At 56.0% G+C, this 19766-nt stretch overlaps 1 protein-coding gene across 1 annotated transcript in view; it reads left to right on the forward strand.

The window, feature by feature from the left end:
• Positions 1-206: 206 nt before the first annotated feature.
• The window catches only part of LOC144951631 (rho family-interacting cell polarization regulator 1-like), a 54527-nt gene continuing 34967 nt past the window's right edge, over positions 207-19766 (forward strand). Inside the window, 4 exon segments of the mRNA XM_078881920.1 lie at positions 207-714; positions 4875-5023; positions 18104-18220; positions 18222-18271. Of these exon segments, the coding sequence (XP_078738046.1) occupies positions 682-714; positions 4875-5023; positions 18104-18220; positions 18222-18271 (349 nt within the window). The 5' untranslated portion in view covers positions 207-681.

Consider the following 19766-nt stretch of genomic DNA (forward strand, 5'->3'; position numbering starts at 1 on the left):
CCCCCCTCTCCTCCTCTCTCTCCACTCTATCCACCCTCTCCACCCCCCCTCTCCTCCACTCTATCCACCCCCCCCCTCTCTCCTCCCCCCCTCTCTCCTCCTCTCTCTCCACTCTCTCCCCCCCCTCTCCTCTCTCCACCCTCTCTCTCCACCCTCTCTCTTCACCCCCCCTCTCCTCCCCCCTCTCTCTCCACCATCTCCACCCTCTCTCTCCACCCCCTCTCCTCCTCCTCTCTCCCCACCCTCACCCCCTCTCCTCCTCTCTCTCCGCTATTCCCTTCCTCCACAATGCAGCAGCAGCAGCACGCACGAGACGGCCGCCTGCTTGGCTGGCGGCAGCCGATGCGGCGCTAGCGCGAGACTCTTTGTTGCCGGAGCGGCCCCGGGTCCCTCGGGCGCAGCGGTGGGGAGTTGGCTGATCGGATGAGCAGGCGAGCACCTCGGCAAGGCTCGTCGGGGACGTGATTGGTCCAGCAGCAGCATCAGCAGCAGCAGCTTCATCAGCAGCATCATCATCAGCAGCAGCATCATCACGAGCAGTATCATCATAAGCATCATCAGCACCAGCATCATCATCGTCAGCAGCAACATCATCATCACCGGCATCAGCACCGGCATCATCAGCAGCAGCAGCAGCATCATCACCACGCTGGGTGCTGTCGTCCTCTGCGTCTGCAATGGATGTCTTGGGCTTGTGACGCTGGATTCTGGAGCGTACGTTCGTCAAGTCCTCCACCCCCGTGTTTGTGATGTTGTTTGTTATTCGGCGTGGTGTTGTTGTTGTTGTTTGCGGGTCCGTCGCGACTTCTGATTGCATCGCCACCGTCACTATTGTGGTTACCAGCAGCAGCAACCATCATCACCATCATCGCTTGCATCATCATCAATGACAGCATCACGACCACCACCGTATTCTCTATCACCATCATCACCACTACCACCACCATCATCATCACCACCATTATCATCATCACCAGCCTCATCACCAGCCTCACCACCAGCCTTACCACCACCCTCACCACCATCATCACCAGCCTCACACTACCACCACAATCATCACCATCACCACCAGCCTTACCACCACCCTCACCACCATCATCACCAGCCTCACACTACCACCACAATCATCACCATCATCATCACCAGCCTCACTACCACCACCATCATCATCACCATCAGCTACGTAACGTAAGCAGCATCATCACCACCACAACCATCGTGAAAAGGATGATGATGATGATGATGGTGATGTTGGTGATGTTGGTGGTGATGATGATGATGGTCGTGATGATGTTGGTGGTGATGATGATGATGGTCGTGATGTTGGTGATGTTGATGATGATGATGGTGATGTTGGTGGTGATGATGATGATGGTCGTGATGATGTTGGTGGTGATGATGATGATGGTCGTGATGTTGGTGATGTTGGTGATGTTGGTGGTGATGTTGGTGATGTTGATGATGTTGGTGATGTTGATGTTGATGGTGATGTTGATGGTGATGTTGGTGGTGATGTTGCTGGTGATGATGATGTTGGTGATGATGATGTTTGTGATGTTGATGGGTGTTCTATCCCGCAGCGCGCCCGTGTTGTTGATGTTCCAGCTGGTTTTGCTTTGAGAAACCGTTGCAGGCAGAGAGGGAGGGAGACAGATTGAGAATCGTTATTTACTCTGCAGGAGAAATCCGATGAGCTATGAAGCTCTTCCCCTCCCCGCACTCACAGACGTCCAGTAAAAGAGACGCATGGAGGATGATGAGAGGAGGGGTGGGCACGCGTGGCACGCCGAGTGGACGACCACCTTGCCGCCTCTGTATATCCACTGCTGGATGAGGGACTGCCCACTCCTCCCCTCCGTTGCGGGTTGTTGATGGCCGGGGCGAGCGAGAGGTTGCACAGACGTGGGGAGCATAGGAGTACAGTACAACGAGATTTTGTGGGGAGCGGTGGCGTAGTGATTAGGTCCACGCTGCGCTACGAACCCGGCGGCCCGAGTTCGATTCCCGCTCACGGCCAACACCACCGGTGACGATTATCTGAGTCGGTCCTGGGCCTCCCTCTAGGTCGACTCAGCCTCACATGAGTACCTGGTGCGGTGTGTAGTAAACATCGTCACTGGGGAGACAAAGGCGGCCGGGCGTGGTGCTGGCCACCCACCCCCTCGTGTGCCGTTTTGGCCTTCATAGGTGCTGCTCGCTAACAGCACTTGCCCCTACAGCCCTGTTAAGGCTACACGGGGGAACTTTGTCTTTGTTGTCCTCAAAAGTTCTGTGCAGAATGGCCATTGCCCGAAACGTCGCCTATGATACCACGTACGGCTCTGCAGCGTTCGTAGTGACGGCTTTGTTGGGTTTGTCGTGAATCATTAAGCACAGGGTCCGTAGTGACCACGCGGGCAGCGTCACGCGCCCTGTCCAGGCTGCAGCCTGCTTAGCTGCGTTCCCTTCGGTCTCGATAATCGACGAGGCAAGGATGATCGATACTATTTAAACTATTTTTTTTATATTTTACTAGAGGTACGGCCCCAACTACTGAGCTGTGTGGTTCTTATGGAGGAACGACCTGGTCGTCATCACACGTTGTTAGCTCAACGAAGTTGGCTTTTCATCATCATCATCACGTGGGAGTGGACAGCAGTAGCCACGTACTCCAAACGCGTGACGTTCATTCCAAATGTGGAGGGGAAAACCGGTGGACTCGGAGACAAATCCACGCGACCACGGAGAGAGACACGCAAACTCCACATATACAGCAGCAGCAGGCGTCAGGGCTGGGATCGAACCCACGACCTCCTGTACACCAGGCGAAGTAGTCAACATCTCATAGCCACCGTGATGATGATGAGAGAGACACGCAAACTCCACATATACAGCAGGCGTCAGGGCTGGGATCGAACCCACGACCTCCTGTACACCAGGCGAAGTAGTCAACATCTCATAGCCACCGTGATGATGATGAGAGAGACACGCAAACTCCACATATACAGCAGGCGTCAGGGCTGGGATCGAACCCACGACCTCCTGTACACCAGGCGAGGTAGTCAACATTTCACTTTCAACGCACAGCACGATTGAAGTTCTCATTATTCTAATGAGGCGAGTCAATACACTCCCGTTGACTTAAAACTATTACAACTATGTTATTTATGTTAGCAGGCAAGGTTAGAACAATGTGATTTATTATTATTATAACGAGAGCAGCATGGGAGGAGATTCCAGAGTGGAGGCTGTGCGTGGTGGGAGAAGGAAGAGGAGTGAGATGACCTCGTGTGGTAAGTGAGTGGTGAGTGTGTGGTGAATGTGTGGTGAGTGTGTGGTGAGTGGGTGGTGAGTGTGTGGTGAGTGTGTGGTGAGTGTGTGGTGAGTGTGTGGTGAGTGAGTGGTGAGTGTGTGGTGAGTGTGTGGTGAGTGTGTGGTGAGTGTGTGGTGAGTGTGTGGTGAGTGGGTGGTGAGTGGGTGGTGAGTGGGTGGTGAGTGTGTGGTGAGCGGGTGGTGAGCGGGTGGTGAGTGTGTGGTGAGTGTGTGGTGAGTGGGTGGTGAGCGGGTGGTGAGTGTGTGGTGAGTGTGTGGGTGGGTGAGTGTGTTATGTGGCCTGCAGTGTGGTGAGTGGGTGGTGAGTGTGTGGTGAGTGGGCGGGTGAGTGTGTGATGAGTGGGTGGGTGAGTGGGTGAGTGTGTGGGTGGGTGTGTGTGTGTGGTGAGTGGGTGGGTGGGTGGGTGAGTGGGTGAGTGTGTTATTGTGGCCTGCAGTGTGGTGAGTGTGTTGCTATTTTGACCTGCAGTGTGGTGAGTGGGTGGGTGGGTGAGTGTGTTATTGTGACCTGCAGTGTGGTGAGTGGGTGGGTGAGTGTCTTGTTATGTAGCCCGCAGTGTGGTGAGTGGGTGTGTTATTGTGGCCTGCAGTGTGGTGAGTGAGTGGGTGAGTGTGTGGTGAGTGTGTGGGTGAGTGTCTTTGTGTCATCCTCCCTTAGCTCGACTCGTTCTCAAACGAGTACCTGGTGCGGTGTGTAAACATCGCCACTGGGGAGACAAAGGCGGCCGAGTGTGGGGTGCTGGCTACCCACCTCCTCGTGTGCCATGTCGGCCTTAATGGGTGCTACGAAAAGCACTGACCCCAACATTCTGTTAAAGGCTGTAGAGGGGATCTTTGTGTGAGTGAGTGGAGTTTGTATTCTCTCTCTCTCTGTTCTGCACGGCTCTCTTCCAGCTTCTCTGGCTTCCACCCATAGCGAAACCTCCCCCCCACCACATACAACGTAACCGGTATTAGCCAAAGCCATATGCCAATGCTGCAATGAAATGACACTGCAGCTTACTCCACTGGGATGACACGCAGCAGCGGCGACATCACCCCCCCCCCGACTCTGTAAAGCTGGCAGGACCCTCCTGAACAAGAGCCCCGAGACTCGGCGACGCTTTTCCTGGGTGAACCGAGCAGACTCACAAAAGCGTGCGCACGTGGAACTTCTTTCGCACCATACGCAGCCAACCGCGCTAATCGGAGGCGCGCGGGGGGATGATCAACTAAACTAAACGCACAAAGCAGCTCCATGGAAGTGAGTCTTCAATCTCGGTTTAAAAGAATGAAAAAAATAAAAAAATTAACTTCTTTAAATCTTTTTCGATTTAAAGCTTTCGTGACTGCAGGGATTCATCTTCTTGGTTCTTTCGGTAAAGTCACGTGGAAGGGAAATAATAAAATAATAAAAATTAAACATAAAATTTCGATTTAAAGCTTTCGTGACTGCAGGGATTCATCTCCTTGGTTCTTTCGGTAAAGTCGCGTGGAAGTGAAATAATAAAATAATAAAAATAAAACATAATAAAATAAATCTCTAAACGAATGTAACAAAGTTGTGAAAATCTCTTGCCCAGACAGGCAGCAAAGGTGCGGGACGAGCTCGAGATGGAGACGAGAGGAGAGGCGTGAAGGAGGAGGAGGAGAGTGACGTGAAGACAGCATCCCAGGAGATCTTTCTCCCAACAGCTGTTCCCTCACGAGTCTGCGTGCCACGGAACGCCATGTAAGGAGCTGTGTGTGTGTGGTCCGCCAACAATCCCTCTCCGCCCCCTCCTGCACCCCAACCCTCCCTCGCACCGCTGGACATCGACATCGTCGGCTTCATCATCGTTTTCATCGGCTTCATCGGCTTCATCATCGGCATAAGTGGCATCATCATCGGCTTCATAAGCCTCATCATCAGCTTCATCATAATCATTAGAAGAATCACCACTGTCATCATTCCAACCCAGCTTAAATATATACGATCCAAGCGTGGTGGTGTTTCATTCAGACGCTGTCTCCCCGACAGACCTGGTCTTTACCTGAGGACGGCTGCTTGCGTTGTGGCCGAAACGTCGTGAGAATTGTATTTTGTTATGTTTTATTTGTATTATTTTATTACTTCCCTTCTACGTGACTTTACCGAAAGAACCAAGAAGACACTGTCATCATCATAAGCATCATATTAATCATGTTGAGGCCGTGTGCCAGCGTTGAGGCTGGGGGTCAGTGTTGAGTCTGTGTGTCAGCGTTGAGGCTGGGGGTCAGTGTTGAGTCTGTGTGTCAGTGTTGAGTTTGTGGGTCAGTGTTGAGTCTCTGTGTGTCAGTGTTGAGGCTGTGTGTCAGTGTTGAGACTGTGTGTCAGTGTTGAGACTGTGTGTCAGTGTTGAGACTGTGTGTCAGTGCTGAGGCTGTGTGTCAGTGTTGAGGCTGTCAGTGTTGAGGCTGTGTGTCAGTGTTGAGGTTGTGTGTCAGTGTTGAGACTGGGGGTCAGTGTTGAGACTGTGTGTCAGTGTTGAGGCTGTGTGTCAGTGTTGAGGCTGTCATTGTTGAGACTGTGTGTCAGTGTTGAGGCTGTGTGTCAGTGTTGAGGCTGGGGGTCAGTGTTGAGACTGTGTGTCAGTGTTGAGGCTGTGTGTCAGTGTTGAGTCTCTGTGTGTCAGTGTTGAGGCTGTATGTCAGTGTTGAGACTGTGTGTCAGTGTTGAGTCTCTGTGTGTCAGTGTTGAGGCTGTGTGTCAGTGTTGAGACTGTGTGTCAGTGTTGAGTCTCTGTGTGTCAGTGTTGAGTCTCTGTGTGTCAGTGTTGAGACTGTGTGTCAGTGTTGAGGCTGTGTGTCAGTGTTGAGTCTCTGTGTGTCAGTGTTGAGGCTGTGTGTCAGTGTTGAGACTGTGTGTCAGTGTTGAGACTGTGTGTCAGTGTTGAGACTGTGTGTCAGTGTTGAGGCTGTGTGTCAGTGCTGAGGCTGTGTGTCAGTGTTGAGGTTGTGTGTCAGTGTTGAGACTGGGGGTCAGTGTTGAGACTGTGTGTCAGTGTTGAGGCTGTGTGTCAGTGTTGAGGCTGTCATTGTTGAGACTGTGTGTCAGTGTTGAGGCTGTGTGTCAGTGTTGAGGCTGGGGGTCAGTGTTGAGACTGTGTGTCAGTGTTGAGGCTGTGTGTCAGTGTTGAGTCTCTGTGTGTCAGTGTTGAGGCTGTGTGTCAGTGTTGAGACTGTGTGTCAGTGTTGAGTCTCTGTGTGTCAGTGTTGAGGCTGTGTGTCAGTGTTGAGACTGTGTGTCAGTGTTGAGTCTCTGTGTGTCAGTGTTGAGTCTCTGTGTGTCAGTGTTGAGACTGTGTGTCAGTGTTGAGGCTGTGTGTCAGTGTTGAGTCTCTGTGTGTCAGTGTTGAGGCTGTGTGTCAGTGTTGAGACTGTGTGTCAGTGTTGAGACTGTGTGTCAGTGTTGAGACTGTGTGTCAGTGTTGAGGCTGTGTGTCAGTGCTGAGGCTGTGTGTCAGTGTTGAGGCTCTCAGTGTTGAGGCTGTGTGTCAGTGTTGAGGTTGTGTGTCAGTGTTGAGACTGGGGGTCAGTGTTGAGACTGTGTGTCAGTGTTGAGACTGTGTCAGTGTTGAGGCTGTCATTGTTGAGACTGTGTGTCAGTGTTGAGGCTGGGGGTCAGTGTTGAGACTGTGTGTCAGTGTTGAGGCTGTGTGTCAGTGTTGAGGCTGGGGGTCAGTGTTGAGACTGTGTGTCAGTGTTGAGGCTGTGTGTCAGTGTTGAGACTGGGGGTCAGTGTTGAGACTGGGGGTCAGTGTTGAGACTGTGTGTCAGTGTTGAGACTGTGTCAGTGTTGAGGCTGTCATTGTTGAGACTGTGTGTCAGTGTTGAGGCTGGGGGTCAGTGTTGAGACTGTGTGTCAGTGTTGAGGCTGTGTGTCAGTGTTGAGGCTGGGGGTCAGTGTTGAGACTGTGTGTCAGTGTTGAGGCTGTGTGTCAGTGTTGAGTCTCTGTGTGTCAGTGTTGAGGCTGTGGGACACCAACGATGACTGGTACCAGTCCAAGTTGGACCTGTTCCTTTGACATCCTGTAAAAACACCCCATTCGTTCATTCACGAATATCATTCGCGTAGAAGCACCCCACCGTGCACACTCTCATTCCTTCATTCACCCGCCCCCCCCCCCCCATTCGTTCATGAATACAATTCATGTAAAAACCACCCTCACCACGCACCGACTCACTTCAACCATTCATTCATTCATTCGACCTCTCATTCATTCATTCATTCGACCTCTCATTCATTCATTCATTGATGTAGTTCACGTCCCGTGGCAAGATGCCACGCGCGTGTGTGCGCGTGTGTGTGCGTGTGTGTGCGTGTGTGCGCGTGTGTGTGCGTGTGTGCGCGTGTGTGTGTGCGTGTGTGTGTGTGCGCGTGCGTGTGTGTGCGTGTGTGTGTATGTGTGCGTGTGTCCGTGTGTGTGTGTGTGTGTGTGCGTGTGTGTGTGTGCGCGTGTGTGTGTGTGCGCGTGTGCGTGTGTGTGCGCGCGTGTGTGTGTGTGTGCGCGTGTGTGTGCGCGTGTGTGTGTGTGTTCCCTGGCTGGGTGTGGCGTTGGGCGGCTCCACCGCGGGATAAACGGCGACGTGAGAGATGATGGCGAGATGACAGCGGCCAGGCCGTGCCCCATTACCTGACTCGGTGTCGGGCAGAGGGGGTTATGGGAGTGAAAGGTGGCATCACGACGGTCACGTGTTGTGGCGGGTGACACTCTCGCTCTCCGTGTCAAGCCGATGGGTCCAGATGTGAGTCCATGGGTCCAGATGTGAGTCCATGGGTCTCGATGTGAGTCTATGGGTCTCGATGTGAGTCTATGGGTCTCGATGTGAGTCTATGGGTCTCGATGTGAGTCTATGGGTCTCGATGTGAGTCCATGGGTCTCGATGTGAGTCCATGGGTCTCGATGTGAGTCCATGGGTCTCGATGTGAGTCCATGGGTCTCGATGTGAGTCCATGGGTCTCGATGTGAGTCCATGGGTCTCGATGTGAGTCCATGGGTCTCGATGTGAGTCCATGGGTCTCGATGTGAGTCCATGGGTCTCGATGTGAGTCCATGGGTCTCGATGTGAGTCCATGGGTCTCGATGTGAGTCCATGGGTCTCGATGTGAGTCCATGGGTCTCGATGTGAGTCCATGGGTCTCGATGTGAGTCTATGGGTCTCGATGTGAGTCTATGGGTCTCGATGTGAGTCTATGGGTCTCGATGTGAGTCTATGGGTCTCGATGTGAGTCTATGGGTCTCGATGTGAGTCTATGGGTCTCGATGTGAGTCCATGGGTCTCGATGTGAGTCCATGGGTCTCGATGTGAGTCCATGGGTCTCGATGCGAGTCCATGGGTCTCGATGCGAGTCCATGGGTCTCGATGCGAGTCCATGGGTCTCGATGTGAGTCCATGGGTCTCGATGTGAGTCCATGGGTCTCGATGTGAGTCCATGGGTCCCGATGTGAGTTCATGGGTCTCGATGTGAGTCCATGGGTCTCGATGTGAGTCCATGGGTCTCGATGTGAGTCCATGGGTCTCGATGTGAGTCCATGGGTCTCGATGTGAGTCCATGGGTCTCGATGTGAGTCCATGGGTCTCGATGTGAGTCCATGGGTCTCGATGTGAGTCCATGGGTCTCGATGTGAGTCCATGGGTCCCGATGTGAGTCCATGGGTCTCGATGTGAGTCCATGGGTCTCGATGTGAGTCCATGGGTCTCGATGTGAGTCCATGGGTCTCGATGTGAGTCCATGGGTCTCGATGTGAGTCCATGGGTCCCGATGTGAGTCCATGGGTCTCGATGTGAGTCCATGGGTCTCGATGTGAGTCCATGGGTCTCGATGTGAGTCCATGGGTCCCGATGTGAGTCCATGGGTCCCGATGTGAGTACATGGGTCTCGATGTGAGTCCATGGGTCTCGATGTGAGTCCATGGGTCTCGATGTGAGTCCATGGGTCTCGATGTGAGACCATGGGTCTCGATGTGAGTCCATGGGTCTCAATGTGAGTCTATGGGTCTCAATGTGAGTCTATGGGTCTCGATGTGAGTCTATGGGTCTCGATGTGAGTCCATGGGTCTCGATGTGAGTCCATGGGTCTCGATGTGCGTCCATGGGTCTCGATGTGAGTCCATGGGTCTCGATGTGAGTCCATGGGTCTCGATGTGAGTCCATGGGTCTCGATATGAGTCCATGGGTCCCGATGTGAGTCCATGGGGGTCTGTGGGTCTGTGTGTAAGGCGATGTGATGGGATTTCTGCTTGAATCTAAGTGTGTTGAACTTCTTTCGCACCGTACGTAGCCAACCATGCTAATCAGAGGTGCAGTGGGGTAAAGGACAACAAACTAAACACTTAAATCAGTTCTACAGAAATTCGTTTTCAGTCTCTTTACGGGTATATTTACGTGACCGTTTGAGTCTCTGTATCTGCGGATATGTCTGTGAGTCCACGGGTATCTTTGTGAGTCTATTGGTTTTCATATAAGCCTGTGTAAAGGGCTTTGTGTGAGTTTAGGGGTCTCTATGCTGTTGAGCCAATGGGTCTCGGAATCTCGTACACACGTGCAGACGCACACGCACGCACACGCACGCACGCACACGTGCACGCACACACACGTGCAGATGTACACACACGCACGCACGCACACGTGCAGACGTACACACACACACACGCATACATACGCACGCACACGCACGCACACACACGTGCAGATGTACACACACACACACGCATACATACGCACGCACACGCACGCACACACACGTGCAGACGTACACACACACACACGCATACATACGCACGCACACGCACGCACACACACGTGCAGACGTACACACACACACACGCATACATACGCACGCACACGCACGCACACACACGTGCAGATGTACACACACACACGCACACACACGCACGCACACACACACACGCACGCACACACACGTGCAGACGTACACACACACACGAGGCCTGTAACTGGCAATGACTTCACCACCCCCATCCTGCCACTCTCCACCAAAAGACAAAGATCCCCCGTGTAGCCTCAACAGACTGTAGGGGCAAGTGCTGTTTGCGAGCAGCACCTATCCTACGAAGGCCGGCACGGCACACGAGGGGGTGGGTGGCCAGCACCAAACCCGGCCGCCTTTGTCTCCCCAGTGCTGAGGTTAACACACCGCACCAGGTACTCATTTGAGGCCGAGTCGACCTAGGGGAGGCCCAGGACAGATTCAGATCATCGTCACCGGTGTTGGTGGCCGTGAGCGGGAATCGAACCCGGGTCGCCAGGGTTCGTAGCGCCAGCGTAGCGCTAACCGCTGCGCCACCGCTCCCCACACAGACGCTCGCACACCAAGACAATCGCTGATCCCTGCAACTGCCTTATGACTTCAACCCCCCAAATCGTGCCACTCTCCCCCCCCCAGCACACCCACACACAGAGCCCCTGTTTAGTCTCAAGGCCACGATCAACCACAGCGGCTCCCAGGCTGTTGTCGCCAGCAACACGCTCGCCACGAACAACGTCGCCACGAACAACGCTCGCCACGAACAACGTCGCCACGAACAACGTCGCCACGAACAACGTCGCCACGAACAACGTCGCCACGAACAACGTCGCCACGAACAACGCTCGCCACGAACAACGTCGCCACGAACAACGTCGCCACGAACAACGTCGCCACGAACAACGTCGCCACGAACAACGCTCGCCACGAACAACGTCGCCACGAACAACGTCGCCACGAACAACGCTCGCCACGAACAACGTCGCCACGAACAACGTCGCCACGAACAACGCTCGCCACGAACAACGTCGCCACGAACAACGTCGGGCAACTCGGAGCGGTGTCGGCGTAGACAGAGAACTGGTTCGTGACGCGGTGCGCTGACCCTCTTGCAACACAAAAGACAAAGATCTGCCCCCGTGACACCCCAACATAGTCATGGGGCAAGTGCTGTTAGCGAGCAGCAGCTGTGAAGGCTGCCGGCACTGTGGCACACGAGGGGGTGGGTGGTCAGTAGTACGCCCGGCCGCCTTCGACTCCCCACACACCGCATCGGGTACTCATTTGAGGCCGAGTCGACCTAGGGGAGACCCAGGACCGGTTCAGATCATCGTCACCGGTGTTGGCCGTGAGCGGGAATCGAACTCGGGTCGCCAAGGTTCATAGCGCAGCGTAGCGCTAACCGCTGCACCACCGCTCCCCACTCCCACACACACATACACACACACAGACACACACAGACACACACGTACACAGACACACGTACACACAACAACAACAACCGCCATTCGCCACTAAGTGGTGGTGACGTCACCACGACGCTTGTGCCAGCCCAAGTGCACCTTGAGGCCACGTGAAGTGTCGAACGCCCGCTGGCAGGAGGTCACGGGGCAGACTCAGCAGGTGCCACGGGTCGACTGACTGAGATGACCGAGATGACTGGCTGCTGCACCACCTGTGCCCCCTACTGTGCCAACTTGCTGTGCTTTAGCCACCCGGCGCTCCGCTCGTTGTTGTGAGCGTCGCTCCTCCGCCCTCCGTTGTTGTTGGAGGGCGACTGCCTCCAACTGCCCAGTAGCGTCCTTCACGAGCCTCCTCCACTGAGGCCGATCTTGACACCGCTGGTACCAGTCATCGGCAAGTCCACTCAGCTCCACGTCCTCCTGTACCACATCACTCCATCTCTTCTCTAGCCCGTGCCGCGCCCGTTTAGCCCCCTCGATCCGGCCGAACAAAAGCTGTCTAGGCATGCGGTGGCTGGGCATGCGGGCTACATGACCCAGCCAACGCAGCCTTGCCTGCCGGAGGAGCTCACCGATGGGACTTTGCCCAGATCTTTCAAGGATTTGTGAGCTCACACAATCCAGCCTGGTTAAACCCAGGATGGATCGTAGGCAGGCCAGCCTAAATGTATCCAACATACATACAAAGATCAAAGATCCCCCGTATAGCCTTAACAGACTGTAGGGGCAAGTGCTGTTAGCGAGCACCTATGAAGGCCGGAACGGTACACGAGGGGGTGGGTGGCCAGCACCACGCCCGACCGCCTTTGTTTCCCCAGTGGCGATGTTTACACACCGCACCAGGTACTCATTTAGGGCTGAGTCGACCTAGGGGAGGCCCGGGACCGGTTCAGATAATCGTCACTGGTGTTAGCCATGAGCGGGAATCGAACCCGGGTCGCCAGGGTCATAGCGCAGCACGCTAACCTCTACACTACCGCACATACACACATACACACACACACATACACACACACATACACACACACATACACACACACACGCAACTCCCATCCCGTCTGCGCTTGCGAGTTCCGTTATGTCACTGGTCTCTGGAGAATACGCCCTGCCCTGGAAAAAAAAACTTAGACAATCAGTGCGAGTTTCCACAAGCTGAGCAATACCACGTGTTAAGGGAGCCTGCGTGTGTGTCAGCGTGTCTGTTCACGTGTGTGTTCACGTGTGTGTTCACGTGTGTGTTCACGTGTGTGTGTGTTCACGTGTGTGTGTGTTCACGTGTGTGTGTGTGTTCACGCGTGTGTGTGTGTGTTCACGCGTGTGTGTGTTCACGTGTGTGCGTGTTCACGTGTGTGCGTGCGTGTGTGCGTGCGTGCGTGCGCGTGTGTTCACGTGTGTGTCTGTTCACGTGTGTGTCTGTTCACGTGTGTGTCTGTTCACGTGTGTGTGTTCACGTGTGTGTGTTCACGTGTGTGTCTGTTCACGTGTGTGTCTGTTCACGTGTGTGTCTGTTCACGTGTGTGTGTTCAAGTGTGTGTGTCTGTTTACGTGTGTGTGTTTACGTGTGTGTGTGTTCACGTGTGTGTTCACGTGTGTGTGTGTTCACGTGTGTGTGTGTTCACGTGTGTGTGTGTGCGCGCGTGTGGGTGTGTGTCTTGTTGCTTTGTGGTGGTGAGCGGTGGCGCAGTGGTGAGCGCGCCGCACGGCGAACCCGGTGACCCGAGTTCGGTTCCCGCTCGGTCCTGGGCCTCTTCTAGGTCGACTCGGCCTCAAATTCGCCACTGGGGAGACAAAGGCGGCCGGGTGGTGGTGCTGGCCACCCACCCCCTCGTGTGCCGTGCCGGCCTTCATAGGTGCTGCTACTCGCTAACAGCACTTGCCCCCAAAAGTCTGTTAAGGCTACACGGGGACCTTTGTCTTTGTTGTTGTTTTAGTCGTCGTGGTATTTTGGTTCATTAGTGTAGTGACTTGCCAATGAGTGGCAACAGCAAGTGTCAACATTGGCGTCTGTGGAGGAGGCTTGTGACACTACTGGGCAGTGCCAGCGTCGGTGCACTTTGAACCCCTACAACGGAGGGCATGAGGAGCGACGCTCACAACAACGAGCGGAGCGCCCCGGCGGATAAAACGCAGCGAGTTGGCACAGTGGGAGGCACAGGTGGTGCATCGGCCACTCATCTCAGTCAGTCGACCCGTGGCTCCTGCAGGGTCTGTACCTTAGCCTCCTGTCGGAGACCTTTACACACTTCACATCGCCTCCAAGTGCACCTAGCCTGGCACAAGCGCTGCGTCACCGTGGATTAGTGACGAACGGCTTCTACTCAGACGCTGTCGTCCCGACAGACCTGTTCTTCACCTGAGGACGGCTGCTTGCGTTGTGGCCGAAACGTCGTGAGAATTATTTAATAATGTTTTATTTTTATTATTTTATTATTTCCCTTCTACGTGACTTTACCGAAAGAACCAAGAAGATGAATCCCTGCAGTCACGAAAGCTTTACATCGAAATTTCTACTCTTGTTGTCGTGTGTAAGTACGCATGCACGTACTGCACGTATGCCCGTGTGTGTAGGTGTGTGTCACTGTGGGGAGCGGTGGGGTAGTGGTTAGCGCTACGCTGCGCTACAAACCCGGCAACCCGGGTTCGATTCCCACTTGCGGCCCAACACTGGTGACGATTATCTGAACCGGTCTTGGGCCTCCCCTAGGTCGACTCGGCCTCAAATGAGTACCTGGTGCGGTGCGTAGTAAACATCGCCACTGGGGAGACAAAGGCGGCCGGGCGTGGTGCTGGCCAACCAACCCCTCGTGTGCCGTGCCGGCCTTCGTAGGCGCTGCTCGCTAACAGCACTTGCCCCTACAGTCTGTTAAGGCTACACGGGGGTCTGTGTCTTTGTCATTGTTTGTGCGTTCGTGCGTGCGACCCTTTGTCTATCCACGACTGGATGAGGACCTCGCCCCGAGCGGCGGGGGGCTTCACCAAACTTCGCCGTGCCGGTCGGCGCGCGCTCGCGAGCAGCCGGTGACTCGCCGCGCCGGGGATTCGAACTCGGGTCGGCGGGGTCGTGGAGTGTGCGGCGCGCTCGGCCCGGATCGTTGTCGTCGTCGTCACCGCCGTCGTCACCGTCGGTGTTGACCCCCGGCCCCAGGGCACATCCTCTGACAAGGGGGGGGGGGGGGTGGGGGTCACTTCCTCTGGACTGCTGTTTTAAGAGGTCACCCCCTTCGCCCTCTGTAGAGATGCCCCAAATTCCAGACCCGGGGGTGCACAAGTTAAACCAACGTTGTCTTAGTGCAGTAGCAGGTGCTGCTGTTGGCGGGGGGGGGGGAGAGGGGTGCAGGGGAGGGGGTGCAGGGGAGGGGGGTGCAGGGTGGGGGGTGCAGGGTGGGGGGTGCAGGGTGGGGGGTGCAGGGTGGGGGGCACTTGGAAGCGACTTGAGACACAAACATCTCGCACAGTTTGTCCGGCCAGCCGGGCGCGGCGCTTTGCCGTACCACCGGCCTTCGTGTGAGCTCGCTCGTGGCACTCGCCCCGATTGCCTGCAACAGGCCTGGAATGCAGGAGGTCAGGGGTTCGATCCCAGACCCCTGACGTTCTGCTGCTGCTGTATATTTGGAGTCTGCCTATCTCTCTCTCCGTGGTCGCGTGGATTTTTCTCCGAGTCCTGGGGGTTTCTCCTCCACGTTTAGAAACGACGTCACGGCGCGCTCGGAGTGTTTGGCTGCTGTCACTTTCCACGTGGCCAAGCCGCTTCGCTGGGCTGTCATTCGTGATGGCCAAGCCGCTTCTGAGAAAGAGCGGCATAGCTCAATGGGTCTTACCTGGCAAAATACAAAGAGTTTTTTTTAAAATATTTCCGACACTTTGTGTTGTTGTTGTAACGTTCTGACCCCGTGCCCCTACTGGACATCTGTGAAAAAGAGCTTTTCAGCTCTTCGGATTCCTCCTGCTGCAGTGTCAACACACAGATGCTGATTCTAACAGCGCTTGCAATAACAGTCTGAGGCTACACATGGGTGCCGTGTGTGCCGTGCGTGCCTGTGAGGTAGGTTGTGTGTGTGCGTGTTTCTAGAGAGCGGTGGCATGGTGCTTAGCGCACTGCCACCCGAGTTTGATTCCCGCTTACGACCTATCATTGGCAAATATTTGAATCGGTCTGTGTTTAGAGTGCTTGACCCGCTTTCAAAGCGGCACAAGTTCAACTCCCAGCTTGGGATTCAACTCGGCAGCGGGTGTAGAAGCACCCGGCTCCCGCCGTGGGAATGTGGAATTTTGAGCGCCATCGGGGACTGGCGCCATTGCAACGCGAGCTCTGGGGTGGCCAGAGACTCGGTGACCTTTAACCTTCCGGGGCGGGCGAGGTGGCCGTTGTGAACCACGGGCCCTCTTGCGAACGCGGCGCTCTGGAGGAGCCGAGGGATCGGTGGGGCCACACGGCGGGCGGGCGGGCGGCGCGGCCCAGCAGGTTGGCGGTACAGCAAGCGGGATCGGCGATTCGTTTGCCGGTAACGTTTTGAAGGGTGGGGCGCTGCCTCCCCCCGTGGTCGTGGGGTCTCCTCGGGCCCTCCGCTTGCCTCCCACGGAACGACGGCATTGGCAGAGGTCGCAAACGGGTTTTGATTCCTTACCCGTAACCGTACCCGGCCGCACCAGGGTCGCAAACGGGTACCCGTACCCGGCCGTACCCGTACCCTAACCGTACCCAGCCGGGTACGGGTAGGGTACGGGTATCGGGTACCCGATTGCGACCTCTGGGATGAAGCCATGTTGCAGGCGCGGGTGGGTTGATTCTAGGAACTTGAATTGTGAGAAGAGACAAGACGTTGGGAAATGAGTGACAAACGGTGACTCGCCAGTGACTCACGGCCTGCCTACCCGTACCCGTACCCGGCCGCACCAGGGTCGCAAACGGGTACCCGTACCCGTACCCGGCCGGGTACGGGTAGCCGGGTATCGGGTAGGGTACGGGTATCGGGTACCCGGTTGCGACCTCTGCGGGATTGGCAGAAGGTCGCGACGCCGCAGAGCCCAGCCCGGTGTCGGCTCTCCTCTACCGCAGGATCGCCGCCTTCACGCCCGCTAACTCATCCGGTCTCGCAGGCTAAGCAGGGTTCGTGGAGCCCGGTGACTACCGTACTTAGTTGGGTGGCCACCACCACCACCCTTCACCCACCCACCACCACTCACCACCACCCACCACCACCCACCTACCACCACCCACCCACCTACCCTCCACCACCACCACCCACCCACTCTCCACCACCACCCACCCACCCACTCTCCACCACCCACCTACCCTCCACCACCACCACTCACCACCCTCCACCACCACCACCCACCCACTCTCCACCACCACCACCACCCACCTACCCTCTACCACCACCACCCACCCACTCTCCACCACCACCCACCTACCCTCCACCACCACCACCCACCCAGTCTCCACCACCACCATCACACACCCACCCTTCATCACCACCATGGCTTGCCAGGTGCTGTAGTCATGTCGGTGCGAGGCGGTGGCCGTGCTGGGTGTGTCTCCCCCTGGGCGACGGTCGGCGTTCTCCGGCTTGTCCGCTTTCCTCCCCACACACACCACACACACCACACCCCACACACTACACACACACCACACACACCACACACACACACCACACACACCACACCCCACACACCCCACACACACCACACACACCACACACACCCCACACACTACACACACACCACACACACTACACACACCCCACACACACTACACACACACACCACACACACCACACCCCACACACCCCACACACCACACACAGCACACACACCCCACACACACTACACACACACCACACACACCCCACACACACTACACACACACCACACACACCACATCCCACACACCCCACACACCACACACAGCACACACAGCACACACACCCCACACACACTACACACACCACACACACACACGACACACACACACCACACACACACTACACACACACTACACACACCCCACACACACTCCACACACACCCCACACCCCACATGCCCCCACACACCCCAAACACACCCCACACACACTACACACACACATCCCACACACCACACACACCACACATCCCACACACACACCACACACCCCAAACACCCCCCACACACACTCCCCACACACACACCACACACACCCCCCACATACACACACCACAGTTTTACAAAAAATAGGAAAAAAAGTTTTGTATGTAGTTTTACTATAATTTGTATGATTGCAGTATCGTGATTTAATGTACCTCGCGAGAGACGTTGGCCGGGGGACCTGTGTCACTTCCCGGCAATTCTATAAATACAACGATGCCCAACCCGGGCGTTATCAGGGGCAATGAAATTTCATACCCCCCCCCCTCACCCCCCCCTCGCCCCCCCCCTCACCCCCCCCTCACCCCCCCCTCACCCCCCCCTCACCCCCCCCTCACCCCCCCCCTCGCCCACTCGCCCCCCCCCTCGTCCGCTCATACCCCCCTCGCCCGCCCGCACCCCCCTCCCATGCGGGCGCACTGTGGGCGGGCGCTAGGAAGCCGTCAGCCGCCTCGGCGTGGGCCACGGAGAGGACAGCGAGCGACCGCCAGGCTCCCGCTCACTCCCTAGCGCCGCCGCTCTCTCGCTGGAAGGAGCGAGCGTGCGGGCGGGTGAGCGGGCGAGCGAGCGCCGGCCGGGGCCGATCGACTGCGGCAGAAGTTTGGTGAATATGACCTCGGCTCCCGTCTCCCCCTGCTCATCATCGTGTCCGCAATCTCCTCCTCCTCCTATGTCCTCCCCTCTTCTCCCCACACTCTCGCTCCGCTCGCTCTCCTATGTCGCTCGGGCTCACCCCCCTCCTCCTCTTCTGCCCCTCCACCTCGTCCACTCCTCGGGCACTCCTCCTCGTCACCTCGGGGACACCTCTGGCCAACTGACGAGTCCACCGCTGCCGAAACCTACTTCAAAGTCACACTTGGTCTCGTTTTGTGTTTGTGTGGTTTTGACAGGCAGGACAGTCTGTTTGGAGTTTGCCAGGAAACAGGCGCACATACACACACACATACACCCACACACAAAGATCCCCCGTGTAGCCTTAACAGGCTGTTGGGGCAAGTGCTCATAGCGGCACGGCGCACGAGGAGGTGGGCGACGAACACCACGCTCGGCCGCCTTTGTCTCCCCAGTTTACGCATCGCACCAGGTTCAAATTTGAGGCCGGGTCGACCTAGGGGAGGCCCATGACCGGTTCAGATAATCATCACTGGTGTTGGCCGTGAGCGGGATTCGAACTGGGGTCGCCAGATTCGTAGCGCTAACCGCTTCACTACCGCTACACCACACACCCCGACACACACACACACACACCGATACACACACCGACACACACACAACCTGCAGGCACACAGACACACACAGAGGAACACACGCACGCACAAGCGGGCGGGGGTGTGTGTGTGTGAGCTCGCAACAAATGTGGCCGGAGACATTTCCTTCGGATTTACATTTATTTTTCGTCGTTGTCAGCATAGCAAAAACAATGTTTGGAGAAGGGAGTTTTTGTCGAGCGAGCGGAAGACGCCGCGGTCGGGCGTCGCAGTGACTTGGAGATGTTGACTACCTCGCCTGGTGTACAGGAAGTCGTAGGTTCGATCTCGACTCTGATGCCTGCTGTATATGTGGAGTTTGCGTGTCTCTCTCATCATCATCATCACGGTGGCTGGGAAATGTTGACTACCTCGCCTGGTGTACAGGAGGCCGCGGGTTTGATCCCGACCCTGACGCCTGCTGCTGTATATTTGGAATTTGTGTGTCTCTCTCGCCTCGCGTGGATTTGTCTCCGGGTCCTCCAGGTTTTCCCCTCCATGTATAAGCAACATCACCACACGTTTAGAGTATTCGGCCGCTGCTATAAATTTCCACGCGACGACGACGATGATATAAACCACTTTCGTTGAGCTGTCATTTGTGATGGTGCACCCGGCGTGAGTCCAGGTCGCTTCCGCAAGAGAGCTGCCGTGGGTCAGTGGCCGAAGGCTACGGGTGTGGGAACCTTGTTTTTGATTGCTAGAATGTGTAGCTGTGTGTCGTGGTGGGGTGGTGAGGTGAGGTGGGGTGGGGCCACGTGGGTTTTGCGTTTGCGAGCGAGCGTTCGCGAGCGAGCGTTCGCGAGCGAGCGTTCGCGAGCGAGCGTTCGCGAGCGAGCGTTTGTGAGCGAG

Source organism: Lampetra fluviatilis, chromosome 63 (genome assembly GCF_964198595.1).
Source record: "Lampetra fluviatilis chromosome 63, kcLamFluv1.1, whole genome shotgun sequence".
NCBI classification, from domain to species: Eukaryota; Metazoa; Chordata; class Hyperoartia; order Petromyzontiformes; family Petromyzontidae; genus Lampetra; species Lampetra fluviatilis.